At 41.1% G+C, this 19093-nt stretch overlaps 1 protein-coding gene across 1 annotated transcript in view; it reads right to left on the reverse strand.

Annotated features, from left to right (window-relative positions):
* Nucleotides 1-15806, reverse strand: part of CCDC175 (coiled-coil domain containing 175) — a 72181-nt gene extending 56375 nt beyond the window's left edge. Inside the window, exons 1-5 of the mRNA XM_065940314.1 lie at nucleotides 15629-15806; nucleotides 13603-13688; nucleotides 11706-11817; nucleotides 7283-7418; nucleotides 3985-4213 (exon numbers count right to left, since the gene is read on the reverse strand). Coding sequence (XP_065796386.1) covers nucleotides 3985-4213; nucleotides 7283-7418; nucleotides 11706-11817; nucleotides 13603-13688; nucleotides 15629-15806 — 741 coding nt within the window. The remainder of the gene's footprint in view (nucleotides 1-3984; nucleotides 4214-7282; nucleotides 7419-11705; nucleotides 11818-13602; nucleotides 13689-15628) is intronic.
* Between the last annotated feature and the right edge of the window lie 3287 nt (nucleotides 15807-19093).

Genomic DNA, 19093 nt, shown 5'->3' on the forward strand with positions numbered 1-19093 from the left:
AAGTCCAAAGCTGTAAAAAGCAATATTGCAAGGGAACCTGGAATGTTAGGTCCATGAATCAAAGCAAATTGGAAGCAGTCAAACAGGAGATGGCAAGAGTGAACATCGACATTTTAGGATCATCTAACTAAAATGGACTGGAATGGGTGAAATTCACTAAGATGACCATTATATCTACTACTGTGGGCAAGAATCCCTTAGAAGAAATGGAGTAGCCATCATAGTCAACAGAAGAGTCTGACATGCAGTACTTGGACGCAATCTCAAAAATGACAGAATGATTTCTGTTCATTTCCAAGGCAAACCAATCAATATCACAGTAATCCAAGTCTATGCCCTGACCAGTAATGCTGAAGAAGCTGAAGTTGAACGGTTCTATGAAGACCTACAAGACCTTCTATAACTCACGCCCAAAAAAGATGTCCTTTTCCTTATAGGGGACTGGAATGCAAAAGTAGGAAGTCGAGAAATACCTGGAGTAACAAGGCAAACTTGGCCTTGGAGTACAGAATGAAGCAGGTCAAAGGCTAAAAGAGTTTTGCCAAGAGAATGCACTGATCATAGCAAACACCCTCTTCCAACAACACAAGAGAAAACTCTACACATGGACATCATCAGATGGTCAATACCGAAATCAGATTGATTATATTCTTTGCAGCCAAAGATGGAGAATCTCTATACAGTCAGCAGAAACAAGAGCGGGAGCTGACTGTGGCTGAGATCATGAATTCCTTATTGCAAGTTCAGACTTAAATTGAAGAAAGTAGGGAAAACCACTAGGCCATTCAGGTATGATCTACGTCAAATCGTTTACGATTATACAGTGGAAGTAAGAAATAGATTCAAGGGACTAGATCTGATAAACAGAGTGCTGGAAGAACAATGGACATTGTTCAGGAGGCAATGATCAAGATCATCCCCAAGAAAAAGAAATGCAAACGGCAAAATGGTTTCCAGAGGAAGCCTTACAAGTAGCTGAGAAAAAAAGAGAAGTGAAAGGCAAAGGAAAAAAGGAAAGATATACCCGTTTGAATGCAGAGTTCCAAAGAATAGCATGGAGAGATAAAAAAGCCTTCCTCAGTGATCAATGCAAAGAATAGAGGGAAACAATTGAATGGGAAAGACTAGAGATCTCTTCAAGAAAATTAGAGATATCAAGGGAATATTTCATGCAAAGATGGGCACAATAAAGAACAGAAATGGTATGGACCTAACAGAAGCAAAAGATATTAAGAAGAGGTGGCAAGACTACACAGAAGAACTATACAAAAAAGATCTTCATGACACAGATAATCATGATGGTGTGATCACTCACCTAGAGCCAGACATCCTCGAATGAGAAGTCAAGTGGGTCTTAGGAAGAATCACTATGAACAAAACTAGTGGAGGTGATGGAATTTCAGTTGAGTTATTTCAAATTCTAAAAGATGATGCTGTGAATATGCTGCACTCAATATGCCAGCAAATTTGGAAAACTCAGCAGTGGCCACAGGACTGGAAAATGTCAGTTTTCCTTCCAATCCCAAAGAAAGGCAACACCAAAGAATGCTCAAAGTACCGTACAATATCACTCATCTCACACGCTAGTAAAGGAATGCTGAAAATTCTCCAAGGCAGGCTTCAATAGTTCAAAAACTGTGAATTTCCAGATGTTCAAGCTGGATTTAGAAAAGGCGGAGGAACCAGAGATCAAATTGCCAAGATCCATTGGTTCATCAAAAAAGCAAGAGAGTTCCAGAAAAACATCTACTTCTGGTTTATTGACTATGCCAAGGCCTTTGACTGTGTGGATCAGAATAAATTGTGGAAAATTCTGAAAGAGATGAGAATACCAGACCACCTGACCTGCCTCCTGAGAAATCTGTATGCAGGTCAGGAAGCAAGAGTCAGAACTGGACATGGAACAAGAGACTGGTTCCAAATAGGACAAGGAGTACGTCAAGGCTGTATATTGTCACCCTGCTTATTTAACTTATATGCAGAGTACATCATGAGAAACACTGGGCTGGAGGAAGCACAAGCTGGAATCAAGATTGCAGCGAGAAATATTGATAACCTCAGATATGCAGATCCCACCACCCTTACGGCAGAAAGTGAAGAACTAAAGAGCCTCTTGATGAAAGTGAAAGAGGAAAGTGAAAAAGTTGGGCTTAAGACTCAACATTCAGAAAACTAAGATCATGGCATCCAGTCCCATCACTTCATGGCAAATAGATAGGGAAACAGTGGAAACAGTGAGACTTTATTTTCTTGGGCTCCAAAATCACTGCAGATGGTGAGTGCAGCCATGAAATTAAAAGACACTTACTCCTTGCAAGAAAAGTTATGACCAACTTAGACAGAATATTAAAAAGCAAAGACATTACTTTGCCAACAAAGGTCTGTCTAGTTAAAGCTATGGTTTTTCCAGTAGTCATGTATGGATGTAAGAGTTGGACTATAAAGAAAGCTGAGCTCTCAGGAATTGATGCTTTTGAACTGTGGTATTGGAGAAGACTCTTGAGAGTCCCTTGGACTGCAAGAAGATCCAACTGTCCATCCTAAAGGAACTCCGTCCTGAATATTCATTGGAAGGACTGATGCTGAAGTTGAAGCTCCAATACTTTGGCCACCTGATGCGAAGAACTGACTCATTTGAAAAGACCCTGATGCTGAGAAAGATTGAAGGTGGGAGGAAAAGGGGAGGACAGAGGATGAGATGGATGGATGGCATCACTGACTCAATGGACATGAGTCTGAGTAAACCCAGGGAGTTGGTGATGGACAGGGAGGCCTGGCATGCTCAGTCCATGGGGTCACAAAGAGTCAGACATGACTGAGCTACTGAACTGATGCTGAAGCTGAAGCTCCAATCCTTTGGCCACCTGATGGGAAGAACTGACTCACTGGAGGACCCTGATGCTAGGAATGATTGAATGCAGGTGAAGAATGGGAAGAGAATATGTTTGGATGACATCACCGACTCAATGGACATGAGTTTGAGTAAACTCTGGGAGTTGGTGATGGACAGGGAAGCCTGGTGTGCTACAGTACATGGGTCACACAGAGTTGGACATGAGTAAGTGACTGAACTGAACTGAACTCAACAGCTTCCATGACTTTCCCTGGGTTCCAAAGGGCAGTTCAAACAGTTGCTGCATCAAGGAAGGGAGGAGATGCAGAAACAAGGGAGGAGCAGTCAGGAAACAATAGTGGAGCCTTGAGGCAAGGATGTGATTCCTCCTCAAGGGATAAACATAGCAATATCATTGAGCTCTTACTCAGAACTGGAGTCCTCATCAAGTAAAGATGTTAATTAACTACTTGTTGAAGCATTTTTCACTTCAGAGAGAAGGTCACAGTTCAATAACCTTGAGAATCACAGAAGCCATCACAAGACCATCTGATGCCAGGCCAGATGACCTCTGGATTGAAGGAATGCAGACCCCTGTGTGCACCCTGATCCTTGCCTGCAATCCTTCCCTTGACTATAAGACTCCCCCCTCACTGGCTTAGGATACATAATTTTGAGGACATTAGTCCAGTGTGGTTACCTTTTCTTGGCCATGCAATAAAGCTATTCTTTTCTACTTCACCCAAAACTCTGTTTCCAAGATTCAATTCGGTGATAGTGCATAGAGGCCAAGTTTCTGCATCAGTTCCAGCAGAGCTGAACTCACTGATCCTACTACAGAAACAGGGCCTCAGAACTGTCAAAGACAACCAAATGACACAGAAGCAAACCCCTACTTCCCATAGGGCTGCATATAAGCAAGGGGCCACCCCAGTGTTGCCATCATTATCACTCGCATTCTTTCCCATGAACCGAGAAGGTGGTACAAATCAAACATCTCCCCCATGGGCTCCAGTATCCTGGAGCCTCTGCTCTATTCCTGCAGAAGATACCATGGGAATGCCTGCTCTCTTCAAGGGCAAATATGTTATTTCTCATATCCGGCTTCAATTCTGTACAATTCTCTATTTAAAAAAAGTCATACCACTTACCTCTTGAGTCAATTTTTCTTTTTTCTTCAAATATTCTGCTCTTTCTCTTTCTATTTGCTCCTCTATTTCTTGAATATATGTTTTTTGCAATTCTAGTTCTTTCTTCTCTGAGTTAATTTTGGTATAAGTCTCATTGATGTAAATAGTGGTAGTGGCTTTTTCTTTCATTGCATGGTTGAGTGACAGGACAACCTTTCCATAATGCTTCGCTAGCTCCTCTTGCCTTTCACTAGAGAAAAAGAATCCTTCTTGGAATAAAAAGAATGACTTTTTCCAGAAAGAAATTTAAAGTCTTTTTGATGAGATGAACCACCATAAAGAGGGAAACTTCAGGGATACTTATTTTAGAGTTGTATTTGTAATGGCCTAAACTTGGTTGAGATGAAGGACAGAAGGAAACACAGTATCCATCTTGCAACTGTTTATCACTGCCAAAGTGTCTTGGGGTCCTGCCTAACCCCAGCCATCTTCATATACCAGGTAGTTACTATGGGATATTTTGGTTTAAAGCTTGCAATGATTCAAAAACCATTTTGAACAGGCAAGTGGAATCTCGCTGGACAAAAGGTTTGATATGTAACTCTGCCATAACTACCTTATCATCGTGAGATACATAGTTAAGCCAAAGATAGATAAGCATCCCATCACTCTTCTAGTCACCTTCTGATGCCATTGCCCTGCATAGAATGTCCAGGAGAAACTAATCCCCCTCTGAAGGACGGGAATTGGGGAAGAGGGATCTGAGTCTGTCTTCACGGTTCAGAGGGTGCCTAAAATCTAGTTTAAATTCTCTTAACTCCTCACATTTGTATGTACTCAGTCCCTTCAGTCGTGTCTGACTCTTTGCGACCCTATGGACTGCCTGCCAGGAGCCTGCCAGGCTCCTCTGTCCAGGGGATTCTCCAAGGCAAGAACACTGGAGTAGGTTGCCATGCCCTCCTCCATGGGATCTTCCTGACCCAAGGATTGAACCTGTGGCATCTCCTGCATCTTCTGCGTCTCAGACGAATTCTTTACCACTGAGTTGCCTGGGAAGTCCTATCGTTTCACAGCCATAGCCAAATCTGAGTTCAAGAGGAGAGGTTAACCTTACATATTCATTGCTGGCCACTCCCACCTGAAGAAGACCCTAAGATTGTGAGAAACATCTGCCTCAGGAATGACAATAAAAGATTTGGAGGAAGAACAGTAATGCCATTTCTCTATTTTCCTTTTTTCAAATCTCCTGCAATGTAAATACTTTCTTCTAATCTCCAAAGCTAAACACTTAAGTTCAGGGGGATTGTGAGCAAAGGTTTAGGAAAATGGAAACAGGTTGTTGGTAAATTTATTTTCCAGAAGTTAACTCTACCACAGAAAGGCAACTGAAAGAATCCTAGGCTAGATGGTGTCAAATAATGGGTATTTTGTAGGTTTAGTAGAGGAAGCCTGCTAAGAATGAAGCAAACTAAGGATTGAGTAGCCTTAAGGAAGCAAAGCAAAACATATCAAATCAATACACCTGACTAGGTATATTGAGATGGGTTGGTCTCCCAAATTCTCCAGACCTGAGGAAAACCCCTTCCCCCACCCCTGAAGAACTTGCATGTGCCCAGTTTTGAGGACTGTCCAGGGGAGGACCAGCCAGAGAGTGCACACATCTTGTTGTACACCTTTCTTCAAAAAAAGGATGCAATAATTGACTGTAGCTTGGTGATGCTGGCTCATCAGGCAACCCACATAATGTTCACTTGTAATTTGGCTTTCCATGAAGATTTCTCTAGGGCAGTGATTCTCAAAGTGTGGTCAGGACCAGCAGCAGAATCTAGGAACTTGTTAAAAATGGAAATTCTTGCCCCCATCCCCTATACCTACTGCATCAGAGATCTGCGGTGGAGGTCCCAGTAACTTGTGTTTTAACAAGTATTCCAGGTGATGCTAATGTACACTCAAGTTTGAGAGTCATTGGTCCATAGGGGTGTGATGGTGCTGTCCAATTGATATGAGTATTCCAGCCTGGACATTAGCTTCCTTGTCAGTAGTTTAGAAATTGATAGTCTGTGGTCTCTGGTGATTGTAGCTAGCATGCACCATGCATAAATATGCATTGTGAATCTCCAAGAAGCGTTCATGTATGCAGTCTTTCTCAGACTTATGTGATCATGACCTTTCTTTTTCATGGAGCATCTTCCAAAATAGGTGTTCCGAGGAAACTGTCCCTGGGCCTTGAGATCCCACCTAATTCCTGATGCTTTGATATCTTTGCACCAAAGCAACCTTCTGAATTTGCCTTCCCAAGAAGATTTTTTCACCATAATGAGGGTACTTTGAGTATTTCTTACTCTCACAAACTGGAAGTCTGACATTTATACATTACTCTTGCAAATTTACTCATAGAGCTGAGATATTATTCAGGATTTTACTGTTTTATCTTTCAGAATATTTCTTCCTCCATGGACTGGGTAAGTCAAGATTTGTAATCTCCATTTTACAGATGGAAAAATGAGGCCCACAGTGGGGGGAGTGCTAATAACACAGCTGAAGAATAAACAAATGAAACTAACAGGTGTCAGCTTCCGTTTAATTGCAGGTAATAAATATCTAGGACCAATCCCATCCTCAGCCCTCCAGTAGACTATACCTGAATGTCTTTAAAGAACTAATCTAGGTACAGTATACCTGGTTTGATATTATACTTGCAACACAATGCCCAGCAAGATTTCTTGCTTTGGTGGTTGAGGTTTGTAAACTTAATTTTACTAAAAATGAAATGAAAGTCACTGTGTTGCTACCTTTGGAGGTGGGGTGTGAGGCAGTGTGTGCCTTACACACAGTAAGTTGTGTGTAGTTGCTGTGGGAAGCTGAATTCCCTCTGAAATCCTACGGTCTCCTGGCTATGGTAGTAGAAGAATTTCTGCTCTCTTCTCAGCTCTCTGCAGCTATCAAACAACCCTCATCAGCCTAGTTATCTTCTACAAGCTATCTCCACCTCTTAACTTGTCCTGCACCAGTTCAGAGGTGGTTCAGTCGGTAATTTGTGTCCAATTCTGTGTGACCCCATGGGCTCTAGCCTGCCAGACTCCTCTGTCCATTGGGATTTTCCAAGGCAAGAATACTGGAGTGGGTTGCCATTTCCTTCTTCAGAAGATCTTCCTGACCCAGGAATTGAATCTGGGTCTCCTGCCTTGCAGGCAGATTCTTTATCGACTGAGCTACAGGGAAGATCAGACCATAGGACAAATCTCTTAGGAAAAATTCCCACTTTATCCCCAGACCCTGACTCCTTCAAACAAACACACACACAAACAAAAATACCTACCCTAGAGCTGTATTATCTGTTTGCAGATGGAGTATTTTCTTCTTCAGAAACTCCGTTTCATCATTTATCCTTGTAATTTTTGTGTGTAGTTCACTTATCTCAACAAGATTCCCTCTGCGAGCATCCCTGACACATTCTTAAACATAAGTGGAAGAAATGTTACTCAGTTATTTGAGAAACTGCACAGTTGTAGATACTGACCTTGCGAGTCATTAACAAATTATGTCTTTCTTTGAAATATTCTTCTAAGTATGTTCTGGATCAGACACCTCTCCCTCACCCCTTTGGACGCTCTCAGTCTCACCTATCAATTATATCCCTAATTTCAGCTGCGGCTATGGTTAGTGACCAGCTTTCTATGAGCTCTGCACAACTTTAGACTGGTGCAGTCTGACAGCTCCTGGTTCCTGCCTGCCCTATCCACTTCTCAGCTATTTAGGACTTCCCTTTCACCTCTACTATGGGACATCTTCAGATACTCACACCCCCCATGTATGTGTAACGCAAAGTTTGGGAGATGTGGCAAGCATGCACCAGTGGACTGCCTGGATGTTCCTGAGAAGGGGTACCACTGTGTCCTGGGGTCACATTCTCATACGTAACTAGTTGCTGTCACCAGTGGTCAGCATCTGTTGCCTCCATATTAGCTCTCCCTTCTTCCTGCTTTGGTTCCTTATCCCACTCTCATCCACCTGGACTGTATGTCCTAATAAAATAACAGTGCAGGGACTTCCCTGCTGGTCTAGTGGCTAAGCCTCCATGCTCCCAATGCAGGGGGCCTGGGTTTCATCATGGTCAGGGAACTAGATCCGACATGCAGAAAGTAAAAAAGATCCTCAATGCTGCAATGAAGATTGAAGATCTTGAGTGCCACAACTAAGACCTGGAGCAGCCAAATAAATAAATAGAGTATTGAAATTTTAAAAATTAAATAAATAATAGTGCAAAAGCCATTGCTTCTGGCTCTGCTTTCTGAGGAAGCCAGTGTGTTAAAAAACTAAATTATCCATCGATAAATAACATATCTGTATAATCACATAAGGCTTAAATCACAGAAGACTTCAAAGGATCGCCTCAGTGCTTGAGAGATAGATGGTGAAAATGCATGAATTTTTGAACACCGTTGTTTAAAAATGAGTATTGGGCTATCCATTTCTATGCAGCAAATTCCCTAGAAACTGGTAGCTCCCCTGAGAGAACTAGATTATTTTTTTCATAGGTTATAATTTAAGTTGCTCATTGTAGCAGGGTTTCTCAAACTTTATGTCTCAAATATGCATATACATCACCTGGGGGTAATGTTGAAATATAGTATTTGGTATAGTAGGTCTGAGGGGGGCCTAGAGATTCTGCATTTTGCAACAAGCTCCCAGATGAGGTTGATGCTACTGATCCAAGGACCATAATTTGAGTTGAAAAGCTTTATTATACAAGGCCAATTAAATTTATTTGGTTAAGTATTTCATGTGTATCAAAGACCTTATAAACTAGCACAGTATTTCTTTTCTCTTCTAAAATATGTCTTGCTTATAAAAGTAACTGGACAGTAAAAAAAAAAAAGCAACGAAAGAAAATAAAAACATTCTTAATTCTGTCTTGAGCACAGATTCTCTTAAGTTTTATTTTTTTATCTGCATGTAGGAGTTCGTTTGATTTTCCCTGCCAACTAACTGAGCATATTGTTTCATAACTGACTATATCATTCAGAGTCAAATTGGGAGATAGAAATCTCATATTGAATAGGGAAATTTTATCATCAGGAATTATTAACTGTATCAGAGAATTAGCTCAGTTGGTAAAGAATCTGCCTGCAATGCAGGAGACCTGGATTTCATCCCTGGCCTGGGAAGATCCCCTGGAGAAGGGAAAGGCTACCCACTCCAGTACTCTGGCCTGGAGAATTTCATAGACTACAGTCCATGGGGTCGCAAAGAGTAGGACACAACTGAGTGACTTCCACTTCACTTCACTTCAGAGAATTAGAGTAATGAGAGAATGAATAGTAAGAAAGTAAGGTGGCGCTAGTGGTAAAGAACCCATCTGCCAGTGCATAGCGTGGGTTCAATCCCTGGATCAGGAAGGCCTCCTGGAGGAGGGCATGGCAACCCAACTCCAGTATTCTTGCCTGGAGAATCCCATGGACAGGGAAGCCGAGCGGGCTACAATCCATGGGGTCAGAGTTAGACACGACTGAAGCAATTCAGCACAGCACGCACAAAGAAGACTCTAAAGAATTCAGCAATACCCAGCACAAGGAGCAGAACTATCCCGAAGGCCGAGATAGCGTGCCTTCTAGGAAGCAGCACCTCCAGTCCCGAGATCCAGACCCCACTGATGAGGGCTGTGGATCATTGGATGGCAAAGAACTTCGTGAAATGCTTGGTTGGCAGAATTTACTAGAAATATGGCTTCTGGGGGTACTGGGGAGACCTGTCTACAGGGAATTGCTATACTTCAGAACTCACTGCAAACTGCCAGCGAAGCTTCACAGGGAGGGGCCGCACTGGGAGCAAGCCACCATGAGGCTGCCCGAGGCATATGGGTGGGAGCTTCCGGCATCGAGGGCTGCTGCATGCTGCCGGGAGAAGTGACCTGCACTGCAAGAGCTGGCCAAGCTGAGCACACTGGAACACGAAGAGAACCCCCTTTTCCTCCAGTGGCCCTCCAGTGCCCCTCACTAACAAAGCTTAACACTGGGCCTGTGGCAAAGGGGGAAAGTTACAGGGCCCAACTCCCTTATGACAGAGCAGACAATGAAGGTAGATTCGGAGCTGCAAGGCAATAAATGGATAACTGGAACAGCTACTTTAAAAATATTATTATTATTTTTTTTTCAGTTTATTTAGACCACTGTTTTAGGTGAGGCTCCCTAGGAAACAAATTTTTAAATTCGTGTAGAGCTGGGGAACGTCTCCTCTGAGGAGATAAGAGTTGCAGAAGGGTGGAGGGTTTAAATGATAATGAGTTTTAAAGCTGTAGTGACACTTCAGAGTTATTCTACAGTGATCGAGGGAGGCAGACCTTTCTGCTCCTCTGGTGACCAGTCACTGAATGTGGGCGGTACTAGGGGAGGGCTGTAACCTGGAGTGAAGCCTTTCTCTTTTGTCAAGGACAATTCCTGCAGAGGAACTGAGCTATGAGCTTCAGTCAACACTCCCAGCAGCTAGAAAAATAAAGCTGGAGTCTGATCTTACAATAAATACAAGATGTAACTCACTATGGATTAAAGGTCTAAATATAAGTAAGAGCTAAAACCATAAAACGCTTAGAAGAAAACATAGGTGAAATCTTCATAACATTGGATTGAGCCATGATTTCTTGGATATGACACCAAAAGCACAGGTAACAAGTGAAAATATAGATAAACTGGACTATGTCAAAATTAAAAACCTTTGTGTATCAAAAGTCATTGTCAACAAGAGTGATAAAGTAGCCCATGGAATGGGAAAAATCTTTGCAAATTATACATCTGAAAAGGGGTTAACATCCTGAATGTATAAAGAATTCCCACAGCTCAACAACAATGAAGCAAATAACCTAATTAAGAAATGGGCAAAGGAAATGAACAGGAAATGACATTTCTCCAAAGAAGATATACCAATGGCCAATAAGCATATGAAAAGATGCTCAACATCACTAATCATTAGGGAAGTGCAAATCAAAACCACAACAGATAGCAATTCTTATCCAGTAGGGTGGCTGTTATTTAAAACAAAACAAAAACAGAAAATAGCAAGTGCTGGCAAGAATGTAGAAAAATTGGAATGCTTTTGCATTGTGCAAATGAAGGTAAAACAGTGCAGTCACTGTGGAAAACAATACGACAGCTTCTTGAAAAATTAAACACAAAATTACTGTATCACCATACAATGCAGCAATTCCTTTCTGCATTTCTACCCAAAAGAGTTGGAAGGAGAGACTTGAATAGATATTTACACACCTGATACAATAGATATAAACACACATTTGTAATAGCACTGTCATTTACTATTATAATTGTTATTATTATTTTGTAACTACATTATTTACAATAGTTAAAAAATGGAAATAATGCAGGGTCCATTGATGGATGAATGGATAAACAAACCATGGTATATACATACAATGGAATATTGTTCATCCTTAAAAGAAATTCTGGCATATGCTACAACATGAATTACCCTTAAAGACATGCCAAGTGAAATAAGCCAGTCACAAAAGGACAAATATTGTCTTTAGTCTATTTATAATAATTATATAAATTCAAGTCATATATGTTATTCCACTTAAAAGGGAAACATTATGGATCTCACTGTATGTGTCTTGTATACTCTTTCTGACTATTTTTTGATATGGAATAATTATTCAATTCATCTTGTTACAAGTACTAGATTATTGTCTTATAAGATAAGCTAAATTTCTACAGTTAATAAACTCAAAGTACCTTCCAATTCTCTGCTAACACTAGTGGGAAGAGTTTCCAATAGAAAATATAATCTGCTGAGTTCCATGCTTTCAATTTCCAGAAGCTCTATTGTGGACTTTCTCATTTCTTCCTGAAAATGTAAATTACATATTTAAAAAGTTAAGACATTAAAATAATGAGACTGATTTCCTAAACTATGCCCACAAATGTTCTCAGACATCAAAATTTGCTTTTCAATAAACATCTTTTGCTGTCATTTTTATTTGGAATAGAAAGTGGGAAATAATTGTTCTCCAATCAGATTTTCTTTATTTTTTAATTTCTTCTACTCAGAAATTATTTTTTTGCTATGTGTGTGTTCTTTTTTAGGAAAGACTCCTAAAAAAGAGTGACATTGAGAAAGATCTCCTTAATAAACTGGAAAATGACTGTAAAAGCCTGCTTAGATATAAAAAGAATGATAGTTTTCTTATATCTACCTGAAAATCTAAACAAATACTCAGGTGGGTATATATATGTGGGACTATTTTAAAAAAATGAAAAACATTAAAAAAACTGAAAATCTGATAGTGGAAAAAACAGATAAACTGTTTCAAATAAATAGTGGTAGTGGGTATAGTTCTTTATGGTCTGAAAAATTGCCATTATATTTTATGAATAACAAAAAGCAGGTTGCCTAACTGTATATTTAGTATGATCATTTTTCTGGTAAAAAATAAAATTCAGTACAGGCATCATCTCTATCCTGAAAGTAGGAAAGACATCCATCAAAGAGTTAATTATGATTATTTTAGGGTGGGATCATGATGTTTTTCATACTTTCTTGCTTTTGCTTGTTTATTTTTCCCTAACTTTTCCAGAGTAAACACACAATGCTTTTATAATAGTGAAAATGTTATGGTAAAAAATGAGAGGATTTATCTCTATTTAAGGGATTTCACAGCTCATATGGTATATGGAGACATGCTAGATACTTTAATAAGCCAAAACAAATACTTTGAACCTTTCAAATCCTGGAGAAAGACATAACTTTTTAATAAAAGAACAAAACAAGGAAAAGGTTTCCACAGGATCACAATGCAGTATCACACACACACCAACTCTCAATGTTTACATATATGTACTTAATTTAATGGGATTATAAAATCTAATTCTGCAGTATACATGTACAACTACATATAATTTCATAAAAATACAAAGTAATGAGATTAACTTTTTTCAGCAGTCTTTAGACTCGACTCATTTATTTTACAGCCATACTTCTACATTTTTAGATATTTGATATGTAGGAGATTCTTACTCAATATTTGTAAATCAAATGGGATGTCACCTTTCTGAAGTATCATTCAGGGCCAGGGCCAAATAGAGAGACATGGTTGTGACACTTCAAAAGGAAAGTCTTTAAATAATACTTTGATGGGGCCAAGTTAGCCTAACTGAAAGAGAACCTGTTTGCTTTCATTGAAAAGCACTGTCTATGCTAATGGAGTAAGCCCCGAATAATCTTTGACCAGTTTTGTGAGGAATTGCTTATAGAGACTTGGGAAAATTGGCACCATGCATGCAGTTTATCCCAGAGGTTGTTGGCTGGTTTTAAGCAATGTTCACATATTGATGGCATGTGACTCACTCTTAACTGAGCTCTGTTATCACCAGGGTCTCTTCTCTTGAGCAGTCTTGCCCTCCTGCATAGCACAGGTCCTTAACTCAGTGCTCTGCCTGGGAAACGGGGCAGCAATCCACGGCTGATCCACACTGGTGCAAATGTTAGTAAACTGAGAGAAATTTTCATTCAGGGCAAATATTTTCCTTATTCATCTACTGAAGTACGTTGAACAGAGCTGGTGCTAAATTAAAGTTTGATGAAGAAATAAGTGGAAGATTGAAAAAGTAGCTCTTATAGGTAATACAATACCAATTTCTTAACAGCGATAGCAACGTCCTTAAGAAAGTTCTTAGCTTCTTCATTGCATTTAAAATAGTCACTTTGCAGTGATTGTTCTAAAAAAAAAAATCAGAAAATTAAGATCTCTTACTTATCTATCCAAATCCTATTTAATTCTTAGAGGTCTAGCTCAAATGCTTAATCAGTTGAAAACTACATCTTCTGACTCTTAATTTTTATAGTAAATAATATGAATCTCTTTTGTACTTATTATTTCTTATTTTACAGTGTACAAATTTAGGGATATGCTTCATGTTTCTTGAGGCCAACCTCCTCTTAAGTTTCCACCTTTGTATAATTCATGGTAGAAAGAAGGAATCTGCATAGTATAGGACAAAAAATTCAATAATTCAATAAATATTTTATGAAAGGGATAAATATAACATGCCCATAATGTGGGCTTAAGAAAGTCTTCATATATATATTTGTATGTATATATACGATGCTGCTGCTACTGAGTCGCTTCAGTCATGTCTGACTCTTTGTGACCCCATGGATTGTAGCCTGCCAGGTTCCTCCATCCATGGGGATTCTCCAGGCAAGAATACTGGAGTGGGTTGCCACGCTCTCCTCATGTGTATATATGTGTATATATATATATATACATACATATATGTCCTAAATGTTATATTTTACAAAAACCACTTAATTCTTTAAAAATCCATCATGTCACTTTCACTTCTGTGCCAGTATTTTTGATCATGGGGTGAGAGTAAATATTTGTGAAACTTGTAGGTGTGAGTTAGATAAGAGTTTTTAACCCCTTTCATTCACTGCCATATGAAAGACATCACATTTCTCTCACATACTGTAAGATGAAAACACATGAGAAGAGAGATTTGGAAAATGCAAAAGTAAGGAAGACAAGATACATGCAGAGGAGAAGGAAAAGAAAAAAGGAAGAGGAGAGACAACAGAGGAAACTCCACTCACCTTGGCTCTGTCACCATTGCATTATACAGATTCTGTCTAAACAGATTCCAAGCCTGCATCCTCATGTGCGGCATGAGTTTGATAAGCTTAATTTTTCACATGTTTGTATAATACAAATTGATTCTTATAACTCCATGATGCTTCCCATTTCACAAGTGAGAGATCTAAGACTTTTGAGGTTATTTAACGTGCTTTAGGTGACAGAGCCTATCACTGATTGAGTCTGGATTCAGACACAAGGGGTGTGACTCCAGAGTCCATGACCTAAGTGGCCATCCCCACCTCCCAGAAGAAATGCTATTTTCTGCCCTCCGTTCCAGGGAACTTAGATTCTCTTAATGGACTAAGTTCTCAAACCGAGTGAAAATCAGTTCCTGAGGTTCCAAGCGAGTGTGTGTTAGGGAGGGACAGGCATGCTTGGCTTGCTGTTGCTGTTGTTCAGTTGCTAAGTCATGTCTGAATCTTTGTGACCCCATGGACTGCAACACGCCAGACTTCCTGTCCTTCATTATATCCTTTCAATTCTTCCATGGAATGAATGAGTACAAGCATGTTCCCACTTGCAAATGGACTGGACAGGTGCGTATTTTATAACTCACACTTAGGGTAAGAAAGCATAACGAAGCTTTCTCGTATGACAAATTTTCTTACAGTCCAGAAATTGTTAGCAGAAAAAGTATTTGTGCCTAATGCACAGTTCCTTGCCTAAGGCAAGGGGAGCTTCTTGAACAGGAGCTTCTTGATTTACCTGTTAAATTCTCCAGTTTGCTATGACTAAGTGTTGGAGAAAGTTAACTTGCCAAGAAAAAGCAAGAAAGAGACAAACTGAAATTAAATACATAGCCTAAATGCAGTTGGGCATTCTAATTATAAGGAAATGGCAATAGCCTGGGAGTTCAGGATTTGTCTGGGATATGTCACCAGCTGCTAGTGTGAGTTGTGCCTTGGGTCACCCATCTCTCCCACAAGGAGCTGGAGAAAGTTCCCTTAAGGGTTTCCGCTTCATGCTGCTTAAGCACCACTTTCCGGAAGATGTCCCTCCGAGAGCCCACGGGCCACTCACCCACAACAAGGAGCTGCTCAAGAGCGACGGCCGCGACCGAGGAGCCCAGCGTGGAGGGGAAGGTGCATAATTCCAGGGAGGGGCCAGTGGACACAGCGGCCACCGGCAGCGCCTTCTGGCTGCCTAACCCCAGCTCCGGGGACCAGGCGCTCAGAGCCATCTTACGGTTCTTGCGCATTTTCGACCAGGCCAGAGGCAAGAACTGCCGGTTGCCACGGGCAACGAGGACGCTGAGGCAGAGCTCCAGCTCGTGGCTCTCACCTGGGGTGGGTACCTAGCCGGTTTCTCTAACTTTATCCACAACAGTTAAGGGATCCTGTAGCTATGAGAGCCTCTTTAGCCGTCATTTCCTCTTTGCATTTCCGTTTCTCTAGTTCAGCCCTTGTAGCTGAACACTTGTGCTCTTCTCACGGACCGGAGGGAATCCAGATCATGGTTGAGCGCATTCCTGTGGTAGGTACTAAAGGGAGGAACTTTTTGTACAGCTTCCTTAATGTTCACAACGGCTATGTAAGGAAAGTTCTTTTATAACCTCCACTTAAACAGACAAAGAAACTGAGGCAGGGATGACTAAGTGAATTGCCCAGGATCACAAGAAAATCATTTTGAGTTTAAAGTGGAGCCTATATGAATCTTTCCATTATGCTACAAAACCCAACACTGTATTCTTCAAGACCTTTCCCTGGAGATCTTCTACCCTGCGCACATTTTACCTTGAATCAGTGAATTTCTTCTGCTTTCTCATCAAACTGTGAGCTCTTTCAAGGCAGGGATATTATTAATTTTTCTCTGTGTCTCTAAAATCCAGCCCTGCATCAGGCTCAGAGTGAGAGTAACTGTTAGTTCCTCTTTCCTCTGGCTGGTTAGAGAGTAGCAACCACTTTTCTTTACAGATTGAAATTAAAATCATAGTGAAAATAACATGACAACACCTATCTTGTTGAATGGAACTATATTGCAGGCCTTGTCCTATTTTACCTACAGTATCCTATTTAACCCTCATAACCATCCTTTGGGGTAGGTGTTATTCCCCACTTTGCATATGAGGACACAGTATATGTATGTCCTGTATCATTGCGCTATACTGCCTTGGGGAGGACACAGTACATCAACAAGCAGAACTAGCTCTAGAATCCAGGCCTCCTTCCTCCATAGAGAACCATATCCTGGCCTCCCTCCTGGGTCCCTTCTTCTGTAAGATCGGACATTCAGATCTATCCCTGCCCTTCTGTGTTTTTCTCTGTGTGTCAGGGGGAGGATGTCTAGAAACCACAATCCTCAAACACACTTGTTGGCTGCTTGCAGACACTGCTGGGAGATTAGCTGGCAGGGAAGCCATTCTATTCATCCCCTGGAGTGGCAGTTTCAGGCCACCGCAATTGACTGTGTCCCAGCAGCTTTGGTGGCTCCCGAGGTGGCAAGAGTGGGAATCAGTGCCTCTAGCAGCCTCCAGCTGCTTATCAGTCAGTACAGGCATGTGGGCATGGACCAGATTTGTGGCAGCTTTCTGGTCTCTGGGATCTCCTTTATGTTCCTTCCCTTTGGTTTCTATAACCCTTGTAGCAAATTTCCTTTGGCAAATTCCTCTGCTTGAACTATCCTGACTGGACCACCCTAAGCCAACCTTTTTGCTGTCACCAGAATATTCTTCCTACTCATCACTTCATTTGGATCACATTGTTCTCCACTGTCTATGAGTGAGACCAATCCCTGAGGGGGCATTGCAAATATTTGTAATTACAAAAGACAGTAAAGTGTTTTATTATTATTAAAAGAAAAAACTTTTTAAAAAAGAAAATACACAAACTTAAAATAGTTGAGAGTATAAAGAAGCATTCTTATCCTTCAGTAGCCATAGATGGTGTTCACCGGGCCAGACATCAGGCCCTATTTCTCTCATGTTTTTCTCTGGTGACATAAACAGATACTTATCTCTTCCAGTCAATATTTTTTTCAGGCAGACTTTAACTCAGGAGTAGAACAGCATATTGGAATACCCCAGCCCCATGCTGACATTTATTTTTTTAGTTATGATAAGCAGGTTTGCTTCTGTTTCCCCTGTTGCTGACAGGGTCAGGAGGAGAACCCAACTACTGCATGAGTTTGACCCCTAACTTGCACAGGAGTGTTGATGATCCTATATTCAGGTGTATTTGCAGTTCCTGCAGTATTTGAGGTTTATATGGTATTTGATGATGACATGCTCTTATTCCTGCCTCTGCATAAATCTGGTACCTCTAGAGAAAACCTCAACTTCTTGGTTGTGTTTCTAGACCCTGGGTTAAACCAGGTCAAGGTCCCAGTCTTGGTTAAACATTTCATGTATAGGAAGTGATTGCAGGTTTCAGTGCTTTGCTCTGCTCAGCATTAAAGGATCTCTGATGGTTCAATACTGGACTATGCTCAGATCCTCCTGAGAAGTAAAAATTCAAGGAAATCGAGTCTGTCTTTCTCACTCTGACCCTAACGATAACAAATACAGGGACTAATATGGGTACATACAGTCCATGGGGTTCTTGTGGCAAGAAAACTGGAGTGGTTTGCATTCCCTCCTCCAGTGCACCATGTTTGGTCAGAACTCCTCACTATGACCTGTCCATTTTGGATGACCCTGCACAGGATGGCTCAACGTCATTGTATTATGCAAGCCCTTTGCCACAACAAAGCTGTGATTCAGGAAAGGGTATGTGCCCATATTAGGTCCATAAATTCAAGTTATAGTTTTTCCAGCAGTCATGGACAGTTGTGAGAGTTGGCCCATAAAGAAGGCTCAGTGCCAAAGAATTGATGCTTTTGATCTGTGGTGTTGCAGAAGACTCTTGAGAGTCCCTTGGACTGCAAGGAGATCCAACCAGTCAATCCTAAAGGAAATCAGTCCTGAATATTCATTGGAAGTACTGATGCTGAAGCTGAAACTCCAATACTTTGGCCACCTGATGCGAAGAACTAACTCAATGGAAAAAGCCTGATGCTGGGAGAGATTGAAGGCAGGACAAGTGGACGACAGAGGATGAGATGGTTGGATGGCATCACCAACTTGATGGACATGAGTTTTAGCAAGCTCCAGGAGATGGTGAAGGACAGGGTAGCCTGGTGTGCTGCAGTCCACGGGGTTGCCAAGAGCCGGATACAACTTAGCGACTGAATAACAACAATATAGGCACATGGCCCTGTCTGCCCGTCATGGTTGATCAGTAGGATTTCTTTATCTTAATGCCCTGCCACCTTTTTGCATGCTGTGTTTCACCTTCAGGCCTATTGCTTTATGGTCACAGAAGGCTACTGCAGCCCCAGACGTCATGCCCTTGTACAAAGTGGGAAGGAGTGGAAAGGGTCTTGTGGAAGCCTCTCTTCTCGTCCATCAGGGAAGGAAATCTGGTCAGAGTCCTACACACTTCCTTTTATGTCTCAATGGCCAGCACTAGATCACAAGGCCACCCATCAAAGGGAGGTTAGGACAAGGGG

This window comes from Muntiacus reevesi, chromosome 7 (assembly GCF_963930625.1).
Source record: "Muntiacus reevesi chromosome 7, mMunRee1.1, whole genome shotgun sequence".
Taxonomy (NCBI): domain Eukaryota; kingdom Metazoa; phylum Chordata; class Mammalia; order Artiodactyla; family Cervidae; genus Muntiacus; species Muntiacus reevesi.